The sequence below is a fragment of the Carassius gibelio genome, chromosome A19, assembly GCF_023724105.1.
Source record: "Carassius gibelio isolate Cgi1373 ecotype wild population from Czech Republic chromosome A19, carGib1.2-hapl.c, whole genome shotgun sequence".
Lineage (NCBI taxonomy): Eukaryota > Metazoa > Chordata > Actinopteri > Cypriniformes > Cyprinidae > Carassius > Carassius gibelio.
Genome location: NC_068389.1, coordinates 22,189,112 through 22,212,935, shown reverse-complemented (window position 1 = coordinate 22,212,935; position 23,824 = coordinate 22,189,112). Strand labels below are relative to the sequence as shown.

Below are 23,824 nucleotides of genomic sequence, written 5' to 3'. Positions count from 1 at the left end.
ACCTCAAAATTGTAGATTACTTTTTCTCTACACTGCACTGTTTGTCCGTGAAAGAGGATCATGAAGCTTAACTACCTGTTAAGGTACATTTAATTATATGTACAAAATAAGATCAAAACTACCAGCTTTGCATAACAATATAGCTTGATCATCAGTTGAACTTCAATTTGGAAGTAAAAAAAATATTACATATCAACCTTAGTTAAATGATGATCCAAAAAAACAGTTTCCCAAAGATATGTGCGAGATATGTACGCACACATTCTCTCTGAGGGAAAAGGACATTTTGTATTAACCTTTCAATTTGACGTTTTTATAGAACCAAACACAAAAATGAAATTGAAAATGGAAATGAAATTGAATAACCACCTCTTGTTTTGTTTGCCTTCAGATTCCATCTCATTCCCCCAGCATTCGTTGCCAGATATTCTTTCCATTTCTCTGCTCCAGTGCTTCTTGACTTCACCTTGCAGCACAACTGCTCACACTTTACATGTCTTGGTGTTGGAAAAGATCAGAGAAACAGATCTTGCTCAAAAGTTTTTGTTGGTCTGATTCAAACCCCTTGGTTACTTGAATAAATCTGCACTTTTTTATTGTGATCTTGTGAAGGTGTTCAGGACCATCTCCTTCGTGTCAATATCCACAGCAATCTTTGTCTTGATGATAACCCAACAGCACTTTGGACTTCTTTACTTGCTCACTGTGGCATGCACTAAACACCTGAGCTTAAGTATCACAAGACACACTTCAGTAATGTCGAGGCAAGAAAGGTCTTTTAGGGGGATAAAAGGGGCCCCTGACTCTGGGAGGTCCACCAAAAGGTGGGCCAGGTCGCTTGCCTCTTGGAAAGGGCAGCTCATGATGGACCGGTGGTGGCCTGCGAAGGGGCCTAGGAGCTGGATAATGCCCAGGGTGAGATGGAAGAATATGGCGTGGTGGTGGAAGCCTGTGCTCTAGGTGAGGAGGAACCCTGCGTTCTGGGTAGTGAGGTGGTAATTCTTCAGGATAATACTCTTGTGCATGAGGCGAAATCAGGTGCATTTCGTAATGAGGGGGAGAGGGGCTACGTGGTGGCTGTTCGTAGAATTGGTCAAAGTATGGATCTTCAGGCAAAGGTCGAGGAGGACTTGAAGATTCATGGTAACCCCGTACTGGAGGAGAAGACCCAATGTGGTGATGGGGTATACTTGGAGGGTGCTGCAGAGGTACTCTTGGTGGATGTTGGTGGTTGTAGTCCACTGGACCATTCGGTGGGATTTTAGTAACAAGGTGCGGTGCATTAGCAGAGTGAGAAACCACATCTCCATGTGGATGGAAAGGCTCCTTGTTTGAAACCTCATGAGACATGTGTTCATAATCAGAGTTTGCTGGGACATAGGAGCCATCAACACCACCTCGTTCTGCTTCCCTGAAAGGTTCCTGCAAATCTTCAGTGGCATGAGGACCACTTGCTCTTGAAGAAGATGCTGTATGCATGAAATCTTGTGGTGGAGGAGGAAGCTTTGGGATAGGTGGCAGAGGTGTGGTGAAGAAGTTAGGCGCTGCAATATCCTGTCTTGGTTCTTTGGCAACATAACGCTCTGCACCATATGCGTCAGAGCTGGCCAATACTTGCTTCTCTTGATCATCTCGATATGCGTAGCTACCTTCCACCATTTTAGAATTTGGTCCCACATCATGAGTCAAGGAGTTTTGTCTCAGCTCTTGAAGCATTTCACTGGATTTCTCGGTATCTCTCAAAGGTTGCTGGTTGCTGGACATAGAAGAGGAACGCATTGCTTCAATGCGTTGAATGCGCTTAGCTTCTGCCTCGGCAAGAGAGGGCACATAGTCTTTTTTTGGTGCGATCTTCTGGTGCAGGTCTGTGTGAGCTTGAGGATCGGTGTGAGCATTTTGTTCCTGCCAAGATGGAAGTGGACGCATTGATTTAGCATCTAAAGTGGTGGTCATAGACACCGTTTGCCCCTGCTGATACGAGAACAGCTCTGATGGAGGAGCATCCATAATTTCATCTTGTGTCGGTGTAGCACCAGCTTCATCCCTTACAGGGGTTCCACCAAGGTTTTCTGCACTTGCTGAAGGGCTATCAACAGTTCCTTTAGGCCACAACAGAACAGATGGAAATCCCAAATTAAAGCCTTTCAGCCCTGGGTTATCTTGGAGAAAGTTATCCAACTTGGAGTCAAAGGTAGAGTTGAGAGAAGAGCTAGGAGTTATTTTCTCATTATCCATATTGGACTGCATAGGCGTAGGAGCCACACATCCTTGAGTAGAGGGATTCCTAGCCAGTGGGAGACTAGAAGGAGCAAGTAAGACTTTAGGAGATGCTTGAGTCTCTGCTGTAAGAGGCGATGTCAGGGATTGCTTTTCAGAATTCGAAGATGTGGTGGTCTTTGCAGTCGGGTTGTTTAGCAAAGAGGACAGACCTGGTGGGGAAAAAAATTAAAAGAAAGATAGGGGTAGGGACGCAAGGGTCAGCAGATTGAGTTAAAAACAAAACATTTTCTAAAGAACTCATACTAAGAGCCAGACTACTAACAACTACCCTTTTTTGACATTAAAAAACTACTGCAAGAATTTACTATAGGTTATTTTACCTAACCCTAATTGAACAATGTGATTTACCAAGATTTGTATTTAAATTACTGGTATTTGTGCCACTATTTAACCGCCAAAAAGCATGCCTTAACCAATTTTGCCCCTGTGCTGATTTTAGATTACCTGAACTTGATTATCATCATCTCTTCTTGTTTGCAACCCTACACTAATTTACACTGCTCTTGGTAAACTGCATTGACACTTTTATGGGGATTGCATAGTAAATTGACCTGTTTAGTAAATCTGGCCCCAAATCTTTTTAAAAAACATCTACTGTTGCTTCCACAATTAGGCATAGTTTCACTAGAGTTTTAGGTCAACATGAAATAACATTGTCAACTCATTTAACTTAAGTAATTTGATGAATTTTCGAACATTTAACAAGTAGGGTTGGATTGCATGCATCAGGAATCATGGGCAAGAGTGCCAGAATGAAACCACACCTGAATCAGAGTTCACATTCGATTGTGAAGTACTACTATGCTCATAAATCACTACTTGTCTGGAGCCAACTTTTGAGATTTTAGAAAAGCCACATTACCTTAATCAAACGCTTCAAACATAATTTAGTCTTTTTGCATTATTGACACACTGTTTTCCTAATAAATGTTGTTCAGTTGCTTTGCCGCAATGTATTTTGTTTAAAGGGCTATATAAATAAAGGGGACTTGACTTGACTTGTCATCTTAATGGTATTAAGCTTTTCGGCTTTAGATTTTGATTATTAATGGCCTAGGTGACATCGTCTGAGAAAGATGTTGTTTCAAAGGTGGAGCAAGTAATTACATTTTTGATGAAAGATTACATCAAACATTTTCTTTTGTGTAACACACTGAAGAAATCACACACAGTGAGACCGCAAATGTATTAAAATAAAAATAGGGTTAATTTTGATTTCATGTTGACTTAAAACAAATTGAACATACTATGTTTGAACTACTGTGTTCACAAATTTCATTTCCCAACTCTCTGGTTTCTCAAATAATTTAGCTTTTCGTTTTCTCACCCTGAAAACCCCCATGGGTTTGTGTTTTAGACAGAGCACTGAGCAAAGTGTTGGGGTTGATGTCCACCCTAGAAAGGATGCTGGCCAGTGGGTTAGCCGGAGGGGCAGTAGTGGGAGTCTTTTGAGTTGAGCTTGGAGTAGAAGGTACACTCGGGGATGGCCGAGATACAGGACTAACTCCTACAGCTGCAAAGGTAAAAGCAATGTTTGAATGCATGATGTTACATACAAATGTAGATTTCATTTCTTACTATCAAGCAGTTCTCCAAATCCAAATTCCAAAATTATTTTACTTTCTGGAATTTTTTCTACTTTATATTGACAAATAGTGAAGAGGAGACAGGAAAATTATTAGGGGAATGGGAGAAGACACAACACAGGTCACATTTAAACATGCATCTCTCGAATGAGCAACACAGCTTACTGCTAGGACAAGGCTTTGACGTATGCACATTCAAGAAGATATTTTGAGCTGTGTGTAGCATGCTGTGCAAAACAAATTTCAGCATCTCACCTGAGCTCTTCATAACGTTTGTGATTGTGCTGAGAATGGAGCTGATCTTGCCTAGATCAACACCAGCAAGGTTCACTGGCAGTGACGGTGTAGTTGGTGTGGTGGTGGTTGTTGTTGTAGTTGTTGTTACTGCTGAGGGAACGGTCACTGCTGGGGTGTCGATCTGCTTTGTTTGAGTACATTCAGTTGTTGGCAAGGATTCTGTGACTTTTGGAGTGACAGAAGACTGTTTGGACGCAACAGCCGAGGCCACACGTTCCTCAACTGTAAAGAGGATACAAAATGAATAAAATAAAAAACTATCAAGTTTCTTTTGAATGCGAAACATACTAAATATCAAAAACTTTAAGGTCATATGGTACCTATGATGGTAGGTGTTTCTGTCTCCTCTACATCCGAGAGGTCCATGTCTTCTACATCACGATTGTCTTTGTCTCCCAAAGGAGCACTTGGTGGGGAGGAGCCCCCGACAGATGAGAGAGGGCTGGGAGCATCAGCCAAAGCAATCAAGTCCTCCTCCATCGCCTGACCATCCAGCTCTGGGTCTGGGGTACCAATCCTTTCCAGAGCTTGGAAGGGCGACTCTGAACCAGTGGGCGAAGGAGCATCTTCAATGGGTGAGGGGATGGGGGATGGTGTGGGGGAGTCATCTGGATCAGGCAATCTAGACTTCAGTGAATCGAGCTTGCGCTTAAGGTGTGACACCCGGTTTGCAAATGTCTCGTAAGCCTGGAGAACAATAATTTGGAGAAATGTTTCACTATTAGTTCCTATAACTATCAAATTGTACATTCACAAAACTGGCACATTAACAAAGGTTTTTTTGGGGGTTGAGCGGTATGAACTTAAATTACTGTTCAGAAGTTTAGGGTCAGTAAGATTTTAGATTTAGATAAATTATTACTTGCGTTTAGAAAAGATGCATTAAATTCATCAAAAGTGATTGTAGAGACATTTTACAAAAGATTTCTATTTCACATTATTATCGGCTCATCAACAAATTCTTTAAAAAAACATCTTACACAAAAACATATTAAGCCATTTTTAATATTGATGATAGTAAGAAATGTTTCTTGGGCACAAAAATAATATATTAAATAAGAAACATAAAAATAAGCATAACGGAATGATTTCTGAAGGATCATATGACACTGAAAATTCAGCTTTGCCACCACAGGAATACATTTTAATAATATTAATATTTCAAAAGATTGCTGCTTTAACTGTATTTTTTATGTGAAACACAAAAGAGAAATTACAATATTTGTATATTTGATAGTGTTTTGTTTAATCCAATACTGTGAATATTGCACTTAATGATATCACGAATATAAGCATTGGAACAGTGAAGACAAAATTGTTTTGTCTGCTGTGGAGTCAAGACATCTGCAGATATGATTAAAAGATGAATATGAGACAAAACTACAGTATGTCACATTTAATTATTGGGTGTTTCAACACATTCATGTTTAACCAAATAAAAAGGACCACACTTTATAACAGGCTCTCTCAACTTTATTGATGACGTAAAGAATGATGGTGATAACAGAAGTGTACTAAAACATCTTGGCTACCAATGTTCAAGAAAATGCCACAAGACTCATCAGAAAGTGATTCATATTACAACACGACAAAGACCCAAAACACCATGCAAGCTCAGTCAAGGAGTTTATCAGGGCAAAGAAATGGAAGGTCTTAGATTGCCAAAGTCAATGTCTAGATTTAAAACCTATTGAACATGAATTACACCAGCTAAAGAGGAGACTAAAGGCAGAAACCCCCCCAAACCAAGCAAAAGTGGAAATTAGATGTATTAAAGGCTGGGAAAAGCATGTCAATGGATGAAACAAAGAGTCCGGTGATGTCTATGGGTGGCTGAATTACTGCTCTCTGTGACTGTATGCAAGGGATATGCAACTAAGTATTAGCTTTTAAACTTATACATTTGCTTTAAGTTCAACTGTCCCACTACTTGTCCATTTTTATTTGGTAAAACATGAATGTGCAGAAACACCCAATAATAAGATGTGATATTCTGTAATTCAGTCAGGATCTTGTGACTCCACAGCTGACAAAGCAATTTTGTCTTTAATGTTATATATATATATTAGGGGTGTAACGGTTCACAAAATTCACAGTTCGGTTCGATACGATACACTGGTGTCACGGTTCGGTACATTTTAGATACAGCAAAATGAAAAAATTGGCAGATAAATTTCCTTGATTTTTAAAAAATGTTTTATTTATTAAAACTAACAAAGTATGTTTTTTTTTTTTTTTTTACATTGAACAATGATGGAACTATTCTTTACCCATCTTCTATGGTGTTTTCTTAGCAGCATACTGTATAAAACAAAAACAGCTCCTTATAAAAAAAAATAAAAAATGTTATATTGTTGTAGTAGTTATGAACAAATACAAAGATGTAACTTTTAATATGGAACTCTACAACTCTTTATATTGAGTGTGTTTTTACTCAATCGGTTCTCTATAGGGCTTATGTTTTTTGGAACAAAGCAGGAATTACGGTCTGGCTGAAATGGGCTCGTGAAGGAATATTGTAACGGGGCTCAATTACATTAAGCATGTTCTTAAAACCTGCGTTTTCCACTATAGGCGCTCGCTCACTCAGTACGCGCTGAAGGCTCGTTGCAAAATGGCCAATGCGTTTAACAGACCAGAAATAGAAGATCCTCCAGTAACCAACAGGTCTGGTGTTTGGGCGCACTTTGGATACCCTGTAAACTATAATGGTGATGATAGAATGAATGGTAAATAGTAAGGTCTCATATCCGCGGCTATAACGTAAATGAAGCCTACCAATCGCCGCGGTGATGTCTCTTGCCCTGTTTGAATCCGTTGGAAATGTAAAAGCAGACATTTTTTCCGCTGGTGTTCCCTATTATCATGTAGATGCGACATACCGTTGTTTTTTTATCCACCACTCTCTTGCCATCACCATGGCTTACCAGACCTGTTGGTTACTGGAGGATCTTCTATTTTTGGTCTGTTAAACGCATTGGCCACCGCGTACCGTGCATGAGCTGCGCTGAGTGAGCGAGCGCCTGACTTAGTTGCCTAACACAAACATATAAGTTGGTGTTTTTTTCTTCTTCGGGGGTGTCAGGGGCGTTGCCTGTTACGTCGTTTGGGTTATTGGGCTACCTTGTTGAACGCATATCATTATATTTCACTTTTTCTTTCCAAATATAATTAATTAGTCCAACGAACCGTTCGGTACATAATGCGTACCGAGTACCGAACCGAAAGCCTCTTACCGAACGGTTCAATACGAATACGCGTATCGTTAGACCCCTAATATATATATATATATATATATATATATATATATATATACATACACACACACACACACACACACACACACAGAGAGATGAAAAACAAATTTTCTAATACAAATTTTACATATACTGCTCATCACCCAGACACCATCTAAAATCTTATAAAAATTAAAACAATTAAACTATGCAAAACCAATTATCTCTCTCAACTTTATTGATGACGTAAAGAATGATGGTGATAACAGAAGTGTACTAAAACATCTTGGCTACCAATGTTCAAGAAAATGCCACAAGACTCATCAGAAAGTGATTCATATTACAACACGACAAAGACCCAAAACACCATGCAAGCTCAGTCAAGGAGTTTATCAGGGCAAAGAAATGGAAGGTCTTAGATTGCCAAAGTCAATGTCTAGATTTAAAACCTATTGAACATGAATTACACCAGCTAAAGAGGAGACTAAAGGCAGAAACCCCCCCAAACCAAGCAAAAGTGGAAATTAGATGTATTAAAGGCTGGGAAAAGCATGTCAATGGATGAAACAAAGAGTCCGGTGATGTCTATGGGTGGCTGAATTACTGCTCTCTGTGACTGTATGCAAGGGATATGCAACTAAGTATTAGCTTTTAAACTTATACATTTGCTTTAAGTTCAACTGTCCCACTACTTGTCCATTTTTATTTGGTAAAACATGAATGTGCAGAAACACCCAATAATAAGATGTGATATTCTGTAATTCAGTCAGGATCTTGTGACTCCACAGCTGACAAAGCAATTTTGTCTTTAATGTTATATATATATATTAGGGGTGTAACGGTTCACAAAATTCACAGTTCGGTTCGATACGATACACTGGTGTCACGGTTCGGTACATTTTAGATACAGCAAAATGAAAAAATTGGCAGATAAATTTCCTTGATTTTTAAAAAATGTTTTATTTATTAAAACTAACAAAGTATGTTTTTTTTTTTTTTTTACATTGAACAATGATGGAACTATTCTTTACCCATCTTCTATGGTGTTTTCTTAGCAGCATACTGTATAAAACAAAAACAGCTCCTTATAAAAAAAAATAAAAAATGTTATATTGTTGTAGTAGTTATGAACAAATACAAAGATGTAACTTTTAATATGGAACTCTACAACTCTTTATATTGAGTGTGTTTTTACTCAATCGGTTCTCTATAGGGCTTATGTTTTTTGGAACAAAGCAGGAATTACGGTCTGGCTGAAATGGGCTCGTGAAGGAATATTGTAACGGGGCTCAATTACATTAAGCATGTTCTTAAAACCTGCGTTTTCCACTATAGGCGCTCGCTCACTCAGTACGCGCTGAAGGCTCGTTGCAAAATGGCCAATGCGTTTAACAGACCAGAAATAGAAGATCCTCCAGTAACCAACAGGTCTGGTGTTTGGGCGCACTTTGGATACCCTGTAAACTATAATGGTGATGATAGAATGAATGGTAAATAGTAAGGTCTCATATCCGCGGCTATAACGTAAATGAAGCCTACCAATCGCCGCGGTGATGTCTCTTGCCCTGTTTGAATCCGTTGGAAATGTAAAAGCAGACATTTTTTCCGCTGGTGTTCCCTATTATCATGTAGATGCGACATACCGTTGTTTTTTTATCCACCACTCTCTTGCCGTCACCATGGCTTACCAGACCTGTTGGTTACTGGAGGATCTTCTATTTTTGGTCTGTTAAACGCATTGGCCACCGCGTACCGTGCATGAGCTGCGCTGAGTGAGCGAGCGCCTGACTTAGTTGCCTAACACAAACATATAAGTTGGTGTTTTTTTCTTCTTCGGGGGTGTCAGGGGCGTTGCCTGTTACGTCGTTTGGGTTATTGGGCTACCTTGTTGAACGCATATCATTATATTTCACTTTTTCTTTCCAAATATAATTAATTAGTCCAACGAACCGTTCGGTACATAATGCGTACCGAGTACCGAACCGAAAGCCTCTTACCGAACGGTTCAATACGAATACGCGTATCGTTAGACCCCTAATATATATATATATATATATATATATATATATATATATATATATATACACATACACACACACACACACACACACACACACACACACACAGAGAGATGAAAAACAAATTTTCTAATACAAATTTTACATATACTGCTCATCACCCAGACACCATCTAAAATCTTATAAAAATTAAAACAATTAAACTATGCAAAACCAATTATCTAAAATGTAATTATCCCAGAAATGTGGTAATTTAAACCATTGTAAAAATAAAAAAAGGTTAATTATAAACTTATACAGCGGTGTTTTTTTAAATGTCCAAATATGGCAAAAATTTAATTTCAGCACAATGCACCTGAAACCACTAAAAGCAAGAAATAACCATTTAGTCATTACTTCTGAAAGGGCTATTTGCTGCTTTCAATCATAAAGATAGTTTTTATATGTGCATTGAAATAATGGGTCTGCTGGAAGGCCAGAGGACGCTGGAAGTGAGGAGAGATTAAGAGCTTTTGTTGAAGCAAATGGAAATAATTCCATTTCATAAAGTGCTTTTTGGAAATATAAAGAAAACAACATTTTACTTATTTCCTACTCATCCATTTCATTTGAAATGACTTGATGGTTCTTTACATTCATTCTAGTCTCCCGGTGTGGAAAATTAATACATTTAGTAATATTTTTTCCAACAAACACTGCAAATTATAGTGTAAAATATTTTGTACAGGAGTGTACCGGTAACTAATTTTATTTATAATATCATTTCAAATTGCGCCCAAAAATATCATCACATTAATCTGCAATACTCACTTTAGCCACAATCTTGACCTCTTTATATTGCATCTCATAGAATATGTCTGCATTCTCCAGAGCTTCCATTAATGGGGGGCCTTTTTTGACCTCTCCATCCAGAAAGGAAACAAACTCCTGAAGCTTTGTACTCCCGTCTTCAAAGTCTTTAGAAAACCTTTTACCTCCTGCCTTGTCTAAAATATGAAATGTAGAAAGAACAAACACATAAAAATTAGAAAAATACTGATACATTAATTAATGCATATCCATTTAGAAATCTTAAAAGGCCACTATTTACCGACCTTTCAGTTTCTTAAGAGCCTCTGTGCTGCACACATCCACTCTCATTGCTGCTAACTGTTTCTCTTTGAGCTCAATTTCATCCATGGACGTCCTGTACTTGGACAGATGCTCGATAAACGCAGTGGGCTGACAGGTAAAAATACAAACAAGTAGTTAAGAAGTTGTTTAAATGAAAGGTATAGTCACCCCAACCCAAGGGGTTCCAAAGAGTCACTCAAATTCAATTGTGAATTTTGACTATTTACCACAAACTCAGCAACAATCTTGGATTTCAGGGCAGATTTGGAGCTAACTGGAGCTGAAAATAAAATTGAATAATATTAAAAATGAATAATCAATCACTTATAATTTTAATAATTAAAAAAAATATGTACAAGTCTTCAAACATTGTATATTAAAACTTTCAATGTTAAACATAAAAATAAATACTGACAAGCATGTAAAATACGACCTGGAGCAACATTAAGTTGATAAATCCTCAATTATTGATTCAGACCTTTCACTGGTTCTTCTTTCCGAACCAAATTGTTCCTAAGCTGACTGATGAACTCCTCTGAATAGACATTTCTCTCTTCCCAAATGGACAGTATCCTCACCACTGCCTTGTTCACCTTAGAATCCTTTGTTGCACTACAAGAAATCACATTTACAAAGCTTCATAATATAAAGCAATTCACACAATGCAACATCACAACAGATTTTAGAAAATAATTTGCATATAAGGCCACATTAATGCATGCTTTGTTAGAAGCACTTTGTCACAGCATCATTTAGTAACTGATGGCTGATTGATTATAGAAACATACTAATCAAAATATATATATAAATAAATGTGTGGCTGCAATGCATAGGCTTATAATGTATAATTAAATAAAAAACATGTAATTCAGATATGTCTTTGACTGAGATTGTTATTTGATTTGTATGTCAATTATTAAATCGTTAAACAAAATGGACAAAATACAAAATGTCCCAAAAATATATATATATTTTTTAATAATAATAAATAAATAAAAAGTTGGTTTGGGTCATGGCTCCTTATTTTGGAACTGTATAAAATTTAAATGTAGAAATTACTTCCAGAACCAAGACCTGAGAAAGTGGGTGGTCACTGTTGTGGTCTATAGGCAGAAAATGTATTTTTTGCTCTTGAGAACAATCTGGTTAAAGTTCATGTTGATGAAAGCAGACTCACCTGATGAGCTTAATAGCTTCTGGCAGCACATCTGTGAATGTGGTGCGGTAGACTATGGCATTTTTCCTTTTACAGTTCTGAATGACATCATTCGCCAGATAGAAGAGATTAAGCCTGTGTGGCGCATCCGCTGGGAAAAGAATAAGGAAAAGTTTAACTTCATCATAAAACACTCAGTTTAATGGTCTGCTTACAATGGCATGAACTTTGTCTAATATTAGTGAGGATGGGCAAACCATAAAGAAGTATTAAAATTCATGCTAACATTGAATAATTCATGAGGAATGTCACAAATTACAGCAGTTTCTTTCATTTATAGCTATATTAGCATACACACCAATGCACTATAATGTTCTGTTTATTATAAGCAGAAGCTGCAGTTATGTCATCGGTCACTTTAAATGTTTGATCTCTTTAAAACAGGAAGAATTCTGATTGGCTGTCAATGTTTTTTTCATTTGTTAGCTAGAAAAAAAATAGTTGTGAGTGATTCCAACGATATCATTCCTATGTGTCGCTATCAGAATAGTGTGATTTTAAACCATTTTTTTTTAACTATATCTATCTATATCATTATAGTTATTGTTCTTAGTTTGTACAGCCCTTAACTCAAACTTTTTTCTTCTTGGAAAGTTTTTACTATGCCTGCACATAGTTTTGAATCACGTGTACACTATGTACATATTTGGTTGTAAATTTGTCTTAAACCCAGGCTTTAATATTAAAGGGGTCATATAATGAGATTTCATGTATTCCTTTGTCTTTGGAGTGTTACAAGCTCTTGGTGCATTCAGAAGATCCATAAAGTCGCAAAGACTAAAGTCTCAAACCCAAAGAATATTCTTTGTAAAAGTAAATGCCCTGACACGCCTTCCTAAAACACCTCATTTAAACAGGCCCCCACATATCTACGTCACTGTGTGGGAAAATTTGCATAACACTGCCCAAATGTATAAGCAAAGAAAGAAGGCATAACTTTTATTCAGTGTTAAGGCTTGTTTGATATGGGTCAGTGCTACACAGATGAATAAACATATGACATCATATACAAGTACGGTGAGAGCGATTGGAGAGCAGATGACTCTTCAAGCTTTTGAATCGCTCTTGTGGTACTTTGATGTCATACACTGATTGGTCTGGTTGTGAAGCCGCTGTGTGTTTCGTTGCAAAAGCCAAACTACTTTGTTTCACCTTCCAAAAGAGGACACCTAGGGGTGTGTATCTGCAATAATCTGGCGATACAATACGTATCATGATACAGGGGTTGCGATATTTTGCAATACACTGCAATACTGTAAGCAAGGCGATATATTGGGACATTCCTTATTTTAGGAATAGGATATATTTTTAGGAAAGCTGTCCAAAAAGGACATCTGCTTAATATCAATGAAAAAAAAGTTATTGCAGGGTGCCTAAAGAAAACAAAACAATTGTAAAACAATAAAATAAATACAGATGTTAAACATTTTCAGAACCTTTGAAACACTGCAGAGTTTTTTTTAATTTTCTTCAAAAATAAATCTTGTATCAGAGTGGGTACCCCTACTGCAAGGGTTTTTCGGTGGTGGAAATCCATTGCTGAAATTCCCTTGTTGAGACGGAGATTGCAGCTGATGGAAGATTAGCAACGACAGACGTCTCAAGAACGCAACTGCCCGAGCACTTTGGAAAGGAGAACGTGCGCGCGCCCGTGTGTGTGTATATGTGTGTGACTGTGAACTCACTGGGCGCGTTAACACATGCAACCACACGCCTACAGACATTTAGCTGAGCAAGCCAAATGAACCGAGTGAAAGGTAGGCCCATTTCGAGAGAAAGGGCAATGAAGTTACTTGCAAAATATGTGACACAGTATTAAAATAAAACAGTAGTGCAAGAACAATGCTGTATAACTTGCGACACAAACATCCACAAGCAAATGAAAGGCGTGTCCCAAAGCTGGCCACTCTAGCAAGACGTTATCTCTTTATTACCGGGACATTTGTGCCATCGGAGACGGTGTTTCTACCGCGGGATGTCCACAGGCTGCGCTCCAGTCTAACCCCGCATCGTGACATTTTACATTTCTTAAATAAAAATTGAAAAAAGTAATTATCGCGGATGAAAAAAATGATAGAGCGATTAATTGATTTATTGACTATCGCGACAGGACTATGCATAAATGTCTAAAAATCTTGATTGGACCATCACTATTCCACACGATAAAAAAAAGGCTTTTAAAAGATCGTTATAAGTGATCAAGTCAGCAGATACTGCTTTCTGTGATCGGCCTCAAAAATCCCGATTGGAGTGCAATTTTAATATTTAATAATCAACATTTAACCGGTTCAAAATATTTATTTAATGTTATCTGTGTTAGGATATTTCATCTACAACAACGAGAACTTTTATAAACATCCATTTGCAAATACAGATCTCAGAAGCCCACGTACATTGTGATTCCTCACAATATGACCACTTTAAGCATTTAAAGAAAATTTGTAAGACAAATACACATAACTGCTGTATAACAAACACAAAACATGCTTTTTGGGAGTGAAAAATGTGTTCTTCCTCAGTCTAAGAACACAAACTAGTGTATGATGTGACAGCAGATTGTTGTTTCTGAATATCTTGCTTATCTTGTGGTCACTTGTTACATAAACCCTGCAGAATGCTGACAACACTTTTTGAACTTCTGGTTCCATCATCCCAAAAGTGTTTATTTTGAATGGATTTTTGGTTAAATGCCTGAAATAAGGTTGTTGTGAACACAAGTGCAAGATGTTTTCACGTTTCATTCTATGACTTAAAATAAAGCAGTAATGGCATTCTTGTGATTTTTATGATTGAATGTGTCTTTAAAAAGGCAGTTGCTAACAAGTTGCAAATTGGGACTACAGATTTTGCCAGGGATATCCAAGATTCATGTTTTATAGTCTTACTATGTTTATAGTATACTCACACTCTTGCAAACTATTCAAACTCAAACTTTCCAACTTTTGCAATCATCCAATAGTAAAAAGTGTAAAAAGTAACTCTATCAATTACTTACTCGGTCAAACTTTCCTTTTACTAAGAATTAATAATATTTAATCTGAAACAATTAGACAATTAGTTCCTAAATTAAGGAATAGTCAATAAACAATGAAACATTAGATTTGTGCTATTTAAAAAAAAACACATTTACTTACATTTTACTGTTATGGTCTTAATGCAAGCATTTTAATTATGCAAAACAGCACGTCCTTACAGCAAAAGATGGAATGTCACATTAATATTTAGGGTTGGGTATCGATTGGGTTCTTCATGATACCGGTTTCGATACTTTTAAAACGGTGCCTGAACCGATACTTAAAAAACAATTTTTTTTAAAGAACCACAAAAAACTATGGATAACATTAAAGAACATTAAAAAATATTTTAAATAAATCCATAGCTTTCACACGCTTCTTGGATGCTCTCATTTCCCAATTTGTGCTTCTTTTACTCTAAAGCTAATAAATGTATTTCATGATCTAGGTCATTATTTAATAAAGCACACCTATTGTTTCTACTGTATATCTGTCAATCTTTAATCAGTTCTGTGAATGACTGTATGGTCATTCTTTCTATACAGTACTATGCAAAAATCTTAGGCACATTAGTATTTTCACCCCAAAAAGTTTTTTTTTTTTTTTTAAGACAGTTATTTCTATCTTTTGCTGTAGTGTGTCAGTAGGAAATATCAGTTTACATTTCCGAACATTCATTTTGCCATTCCTTTTAATAATAATCTAGTAAAATTTTTGAATGCACAAGCAGTCTCACAACAGCTGGTCCTTCACATGTAGATCTATGGAATTACACTTGCTTCAATAAAACTGAACGTAACTTTTCAGAAGCTATCAAAAATATGTCATTACAAAAAAAGAATGAAAATGAAAAAAATTAACTCAGTCGCACAAAGTTAATAGGCTCTTCCAATATGCTTAATTCTTTGTTAATGTTTTTCAAAGATTAGTTTTTACTAATCGTTGATTCTGAATGCACTGCCACAGATTTTGCTTTGGTGTTTGGTGTTTTCACACAAACTTCTCGTGGGGGCGACCTTAACAGTGATCTACTCTGATTGGATAGTGAACTTTTGATGGACAGGTGCTCTGTTACCAGGAAGTACAGATGTCACTCAGTGGCGTGCATATTGGAAAGCTCTCAAGGTGATTTGTATTACTAAATATGCAAATAATATTTGACCTTCGATCGTCTCAGTCTTTAAAGATGAGCGCTTGTCCTTCAAGGCAGCTAGAAGTAAGCTTGTGTTTCTGGTTGACAATAATAACCCACAACAAACTGTAACACACTGTAACATGACAACTTGTATCAATCTTATTGGTTACTTCAGTAACACAAGCTTACTTCAAGCTGCCTTGAAGAACAAGAGCTCATCTTTACAGACTGAGACAATTGAAGGTCAAATATTATTTACATATTTAGTAATACAAGGCATGACATATTGCATACAAATCACCGCGAGAGCTTTTTTTTCTTTTTCTTTTTTTATTAATGCAGAGAACAAAAACATACAAAAGTATAAACATACATCATATAATATCAACCACAAAGAAAACAATAAAGAATAAAATAGAACTAAAGAAAAGAGGGCCAAAATCTAAACAAAATTACACAAGGAGATCAAAGGCAGAGCAAATTCTAACAGTAGTTATAGCTATCTTATTAGTAGGGATCGACTGATATGCATTTTTCAGGGCCGATGCCGATACTGATTATTACAGATCAAGGAGACCGATAACCGATATTTTGAACCGACATGTGTCTAGTGTAAAAATGAAAATTAAATGTCAAAATTAAGAATAAAAAGACCTCTGACAAAGACTCTTTAAATTATTTTAACACATCTTTAATTCTGAGAACTGTTCATAATAACAACATTAATATTAATAAAAGTGGTACCACAGTATGTTTCATGATTAAGCCTATGGATATTTTACTACAGCTGAACAGTTTAGGGAAAGGGAAGTATTGGCATCAATAATTTACATGTTAGAAATGTGCAATAGCTTAACCTCTCATAATTATTTTCTGATGACTAAAACATAGCCTAAAATAATAGAGGTGACTACTCAATTAAAAGTCTAATGCACATCAATGGATTAACAGATAGAGAGCGCCCGTGAGAGATACAGAGAGAGAGCAATCCGTCTTCAAACAACACGAGTGCTGTCTTGTTCTCTCTCCCTCGCGCATATTAATCAATAAACACGATGGTGTCGATGTTTAAATCATTTAAAATGAGAATGTAAGTGTGCTCAGCCCATTTTTGTTTGTAAAAAAAAATATTGCAATATATATCGCAAAAAAATAAAATATCGCAATGTCATTTTTTCCCAATATCGTGCAGCCCTACACACAACCCATATTGTAATAGTGTTTTTTTTTTTTTTTTTGATGTGTTAAATGTTCGTTTGACTGTTTATCATGCCGATACAAACTAGGAAGTATACAGGACAGCGTCATTCAGAAACGTTCAATGTGAGATTATTGACAATTTACGTTATTAGCATAGGGTTATTAGTCAAATGAGAGAGCGCGGCTGCGGAGATAACTAAATCAGGAATAGGGAGCTCTTCTTTCAGGTCTTCAAAATTGCATAATGGTAATTCTGAATCTGTATAATAAATTAATCATATTATCATATTATATAATCATGTTAGAATAAAGCAATATTTCTCCAAATATGCACAATTTTTTTGACTAAGAGCCCTAATGGAACAGACGCTGTTCAGTGAAGCTATGTGAACAACACACAAAAAAAAAACGCGGCAGACGTGAGTGAATTCATTCATGTTGATAATCTATTCACAATATAACGTTAAATTGGCCGAATGGTGAGAGAAGTAGGTTTTAGTTTGACTATCTCAGCACTGATGTGATGATCCATTAAAGCATATCACTGCAATGACGGACATTGACCGGGAATTCCCAGTATAATAACTGAACTTGTCATCAATCGATTATATTTAGGTGTTTTGCAACTTCAGTGTAGTGATTTATTGCAACTTCAGGAACGTTTACTGCATTCTTACCTTTGAGAGATTTTAGAGAGAACTAATTGATGTGTGATGATGATCACTGAAGCAGCTCCTGTGCTTTTCGGTGTGAGAGCGGAACATTTTCCAGCCACACCAGCCGTATTGATTGGACAGGCTCGTGACTCCCAACAAATCAGACGGACGATGGGCGGGGCTTAGTCTAGGACACAGAGCGGTGCGCTCTGCCTGATGGCTGGATCAGTGCCAGATCGCGCATATCAAAATAAAAATGGTTTTATCGGCAAATCGGTTTTGAAAATGGCAGATGCCGATAAAAATAAAAATGCTTAATATCACCCCTATAATCGGCCACGCCGATAATCGGTCGACCCCTACTTATTAGTAGATAATAGGGGTGGCACTGTTCGCTGAAAAAAACCTGTACCGTTCGGTTCACCACACACGTGCTGGGACCACGGTTCAACTTAAATCCAAAGCATCTGTAATATGGTTTGCTACATATAGCAATTAATATATGTTTCTGCTGACGAATGCGCATTCTGGATTCCCAGACATTACAACAATAGCGATGAAAATAAAAAAATAAAAAAATACCTGGCCAAACCATTCCCTCTTGATCAATGTGAATGACTTATGCTGGAATATGAGCAGTCATTTATTCTGTCATCATCCACTGTATGAGTGCATTCTCTTAAAATGACAGTCTTTATATTAATAGAAACAGCAACAACAAAAAAATCACTCACTGCTCTGGATTAAAAAGCTTTTATAACTTTAAAAAATTATCTTTAATTTATATAGTCCAATATGCAATGCTGTTTTACATTTGATTACTTTATTCAATTTCTTCACCTAAAAACTTATGCTAGACCTGCCAAAAACAATTTTTTGAAAATCACAAAAAAACTGAAAATCACTGTTTATTGTTTGTATCTTTACTCTATTGTATTTATGTGTACTGTTGCTTGTAGTTGGATATAATATTCTTCTTTTTTTTATTAGAAAGTATAGTTTTTCCATAAACATAGTACATACCGAAATGTACCCCATGACTCTAAAACCGTGAAACAAACCGAACCATGAAAAAGTTGAACCGTGCCACCCCTAGTAGATACTGAGATTAGATTAAAATAGTTTTCCATTTCTTTTAGGAAAACAGAGAAGACAGATTTACAGTTAGAGAATTTGCATTTGTGAATATGAAATTTGTTTAGGAAAAAATTAAAATTAAAAACAAAACTGATATTTTTGTTTGTGGGTTCAGAGTAGGGCTGGGCGATATATCTAAAGATATGATCATGCGCACCTAGTCAGTAAATCCGGTTCCATGATTACCACTCACCATCACCATCACCTGCTTTCAAATCGAGCAGCATTTAATAGATGGAACCGTAGATCACAGACAAACTATGCAATATCGCGTTCCAAGCGCATTATCCAAGATGAATTGCCTTCGATAATGCTTATCAGTGATCTACGTATCATATTGTTAGATATATCGCCCAGCCCTAGGTCAGAGTCATAATACCCAAATATAATGTTTTTCATTTGTACGGAGAAGCCTGGCAAAATCCTACACTTGACAAACACAGCAATATTATCCCAAAGTTCCTGAGTGTAGTGACATGACCAAAATAAGTGTACAGTTTCTTCAGAACTCGAACAAAAAGAGCATGTAAGATCAATTTCAGATTTAAATCTTTGTATAAACTACGTTACAGGGTAGAACCTGTGTATGACCTTAAAATAATTTTTTTTCACTTTGTCTGTGAAAAAGAATTTTTGCGGTATAGACCAGATTTAGTCACCGCGCCACTGAGTGACGTCTGTACTTCCCGGTCAGAGAGCACATCTCCATCAAAAGCTCACTATCCAATCAGAGTAGATCACTGTTAATCCGCCCCCACGAGAGGTTTGTGTCAAAACACCAAACTAAAAACTGCAAAGCATAAGCGAAATCTGTGCCAATGCATTCAGAATACACGATCAGCGAAAACGAATCTTTGAAAAACATTAACAAAGAATGAAGCATATTTGAAAAGACTGTTAAGATCATTGTTTTCATTTTCATTGTGTTTTTCTTCTTTTGTAATGGCATATTTTTGTTTTTAGTTTCTGAAAAACGTTCAGTTTTATAAAGTTTTGCTCATTTTTATTGAACCAAATGTAATTCCATAAAGATCTGGTCTCACCATCATCGAATCTGTCGGTGATTACATGAAGAAACAGATGAAACGGAGACACACTAAATCCAGAAGAACTGTAACAATGTCTTCAAGAAATTTAAATTACTTCAATACCACGACTTAGGTGCCCTTGAGCAAGGCATCGAACCCCCAATTGCTCCCCGGGCGCCGCAGCATAAATGGCTGCCCACCGCTCCGGGTGTGTGTTCACAGTGTGTGTGTGTTCACTGCTCTGTGTGTGTGCACTTCGCATGGGTTAAATGCAGAGCAGAAATTCTGAGTATGGGTCACCATACTTGGCTGAATGTCACGTCACTTAAAAAAACCTGCCTCCAAAGCTACAGTAGTGTGAGAAGTTTTAGGCACTTGTGTAAATATTCTGTAAGTAAGGATGCTTTCAAAAATATTGTCATAAATGGTTTTTATTTAACAATTAACTTCAATTAACTAAATCAAATCAATATTTGGTGTGACCAACCTTTGCATTTAAAACAGTTTTGTCCAGGTACACTTGCACATTGTTGTTCAGGTAGCTTTGCAGGAAGGGTTTTTCAAGTGTTTTGGAGATACGACCACAGTTCTTCCAATTGTATTTTTGATGTTTAAAAAAATTCTAACTGACCCTCTGATGTCACATGGACTACTTTGAAGATGTTTTTATTACCTTTCTAACCTTGGACAGTATACCGTACACAAACTTTCAATGGAGGGACAGAATGCTCTCGGACTAAATCTAAAATATCTAAGATGAACGGAGGTCTCACAGGTTTGGAATGACATGAGGGTGACATAGTTTTCATTTTTCGGTGAACTAAACCTTTAATGCTTTGAAACTACAACAATTTTATTCCTGTAAAGTTAGCTAAATTTAATGTGTTTTTAACCCAAATATTTTTTTTAACTACTGTTAAGTGATCCAATATCACGAAGGTGCTAAGTATAGGGAGGTTCATTTTAACCGGTTAAGAATTTTGAATGATTAATATGATCAATTAAACGGTTTAAAAAGTCATTTATTCATTTATTTACAGTAATTTATCAAAATATTTAAAAAGGTTTGCTGCATGGTTAAAATATGCTACGCATATAAAACAGTGTTTTTTTAGAAGTAAAAAATTAACATAAGTCACATATAATAAGTCGCATTTTATCATTTTATTCAGAAACAGGCCTAATGCCAACATGAAATGTTTACAAACATTATAATAAACTGTAAACATAGCTAGGCTTTTTTATTTCCCCTCAGTCAACAACAAATAATTTCAATTAACATTATTTAGAAAAGAACAAGAATTAAGAATAGGTCTTTCAGAAGTTATAGCAATATAAACGACAAAGCCAAAACGAAAACATTTTGGCTAAAATGAAACCGGTTCTCTCATTTGACACAAATTAAAATGTTTCCATATTCACGATGCACTTGAATGCCAAATTATCACTTCTGTAGGCCTACTTCTCTCGCGTTCCAATATACAATACGTTTTGCCCAATATTACGGCAGTGACATTTAAGGCTACTTCTTAAAAGGCAATGCATGTCCAAAAAAACTCCAGCCAAAGACACACAGTTCCAATTTACAGACTTCCCTAAATATGAACTATGACATATATATAGGGCATAAAGTCCAATGCACACAACAGTTCTTCACCGCCTCATGTCTTTTAAAAATAAAGCATTAATGTTCCTGATACAAATTCTCATCCTAAAGCTTCTAAATGCAACTGGCACAGGCTAAACCTCATGTCAGGATATACTTGCAGAAAGCACAGCAAACCATGATGGAAATGTTCTGGAGCAGGATGTGCACAATCAAGATCACTTCCCCATGAAAGATACAATGGCTGTGTTTTAAAAGTCTAGTCTAGTGCCTGAGATGCCCAAAATTGCAGCTGACTTGGAACAAATTCATGTCCAAATTTGCATCAAGGATGTTTTTGCGTAAAGGGTTAAGTGCATCAAAATGGTTATCAATATAGCATATATATTAGTTATATTAAGGGTGTCTGCATTATGCACATCAGGCTGAAAAAAATAAAAATCTGTAAACTTTCTAATGCAATTTCACTTTGCTGATAACAGAACGGTGCAAATACTGGATGGAAACTTGGCTTCCAAAAACATCATGTTGCTCAGGCTCATGTTGACTCTGAAGTGCTAGTTACACCTAAACATGCTGCTGACGTGGAAGAAGCCCATGACATGCAAAATGCAACTGACCCTGAACACTCTCATTTGACCCCTTACTTCCCAAAAATGTTGCTGATTCACAACATGCCTAAGACACGCCAAATGTAGTTCAACCAAACGTGCCATTCTGACACCAAACAGTCCTGTTTAGCCTGTTTAAACTAAACCTTAGTTTAGCCCAAAAATGCTCCTGATCCTAAAAACCCCTTTACTGGCAAAAACTATGCAGATTCAAAATGCACCCAAAAATGAAAATAGAGAGGACCCCAAACCCCAAAAAGCCTTTTTCATTATGCACTAAAATGGCCAAACACTTTTTGCTCAAACACGTTCAAGATCAAAACATGCCTATGACACGCAAAAGGGCTGACCCCAAACACCCTATTCGGTCCTAAAATGTTGCTGACACAAAACACATCCATTTAGCCCCAAAATGCTGCTGAAACCAAACACCATTTACTGGCCAAAAATGCTGTTGATCAAAATGTGCCTGTGACACCCAAAATTCTGCTGACCCAAAAAATGTTCCTCATTCGAAACATGCCTATAACTAGGGGTGGTTAATCTGTCTGATTTCCCGATTCGATTCGATTACGATTATTGAAGTCCCGATTCGATTACAGTCGATTTTCGATTATTAACGATTCTCGATTAACGATTATTGATTTTCCATTTCACAACAGTAAGTAGTAAACAAACTGTGTAAATCATTACTAATAAATGGTAGAAACAAACCGAATGCATGTAGCGGTTGGGATTTTCAGTTTACTACATGCAGCAGGCACTCTGATTCCATGTATGGGGCACATATATATTATTCATATGACACACAAAAACAAGTAGACAAGACCTGTTTAGTTCAAAATCTATGCCCCGTGTCACATCGCCTCTGCTTCTGCTATGAGCAGCGCGGCCAGATCTGCCTCGCGCACGCGCCGAGTGTGCACATCTCGGACTACTGTCAGGGTCATTGCGACTCCCCACCTTGCCTCCTCACTGTCCTATGAATACTTCGACCTCGTCTAACATACCCAGAGGCATTGGACAAAGTTTCCACTACAATACTGTCACCGCGATTGCGGAGAGGTGCGGTCAGAAGACAAATATACAGGTCTAGCGCGGAAAAAATCTCCCGCTTCGTCCCCGCAACACTAACACGCCTGCTAATTTCGCAATGAACACTCCGACCCCTGCAAACATTGTTCACACCTCTGACATTTGGCAAAGGACCATTTACATTGGGCAAAGGATTCACCGTTTGTGCTTGGTGTACTTTCACTTTCAATATCACCGTCATCTTCTGAATGCAGATATTCCCCTTCAGAATCAGTGTCCGCGAATAGAAGTCCCAACACTTCATTGCGGGTTTATTGAAGCTTTATTGATGCCATTAGATAATAATAAAAATAATAATGATAATAATAATAATCTAATGCCAATACTCGCTGACGTTGACAACATTGGTCAAATAAAATGGCTCACTCTCACACTAGCTCCGCTTTTTTTTTCGCACTGATTCAATGCGCTCTCGAAGACTTTGTTAAGGAGCATTACGTTTTTTTGAGTCAGAGATTAAGTATTACATGTCTGATATCTGGTGCAGGGGAGGTCGCGTGAACTTTGACACCCTATTTGACAAAATCGGCCGTTTTATTCAGTGCCGCATCTTGTCGAGTGAACTCGACCATGGCGCCAAGAGGGTTAGAGCTCCT

At 37.0% G+C, this 23,824-nt stretch overlaps 1 protein-coding gene across 6 annotated transcripts in view; it reads right to left on the bottom strand.

Moving 5' to 3' along the window:
• LOC127935322 (CUGBP Elav-like family member 3) overlaps window positions 1-23,824 on the bottom strand; it is a 54,504-nt gene that overhangs the window by 29,380 nt on the left and 1,300 nt on the right. For 4 of the 6 annotated variants that reach the window (XM_052533097.1, XM_052533096.1, XM_052533095.1 and 1 more), the window contains exons 2-10: window positions 11,708-11,837; window positions 11,009-11,142; window positions 10,758-10,810; window positions 10,512-10,638; window positions 10,228-10,403; window positions 4,484-4,850; window positions 4,122-4,385; window positions 3,608-3,793; window positions 370-2,429 (exon numbers count right to left, since the gene is read on the bottom strand). In XM_052533097.1, the coding sequence (XP_052389057.1) occupies window positions 751-2,429; window positions 3,608-3,793; window positions 4,122-4,385; window positions 4,484-4,850; window positions 10,228-10,403; window positions 10,512-10,638; window positions 10,758-10,810; window positions 11,009-11,142; window positions 11,708-11,837 (3,116 nt within the window). In that variant the 3' untranslated portion in view covers window positions 370-750. Of the gene's footprint in view, window positions 1-369; window positions 2,430-3,607; window positions 3,794-4,121; window positions 4,386-4,483; window positions 4,851-10,227; window positions 10,404-10,511; window positions 10,639-10,757; window positions 10,811-11,008; window positions 11,143-11,707; window positions 11,838-23,824 lie in introns of those variants that run through there. The other 2 variants (XM_052533099.1, XM_052533100.1) reach the window with 1 other exon arrangement.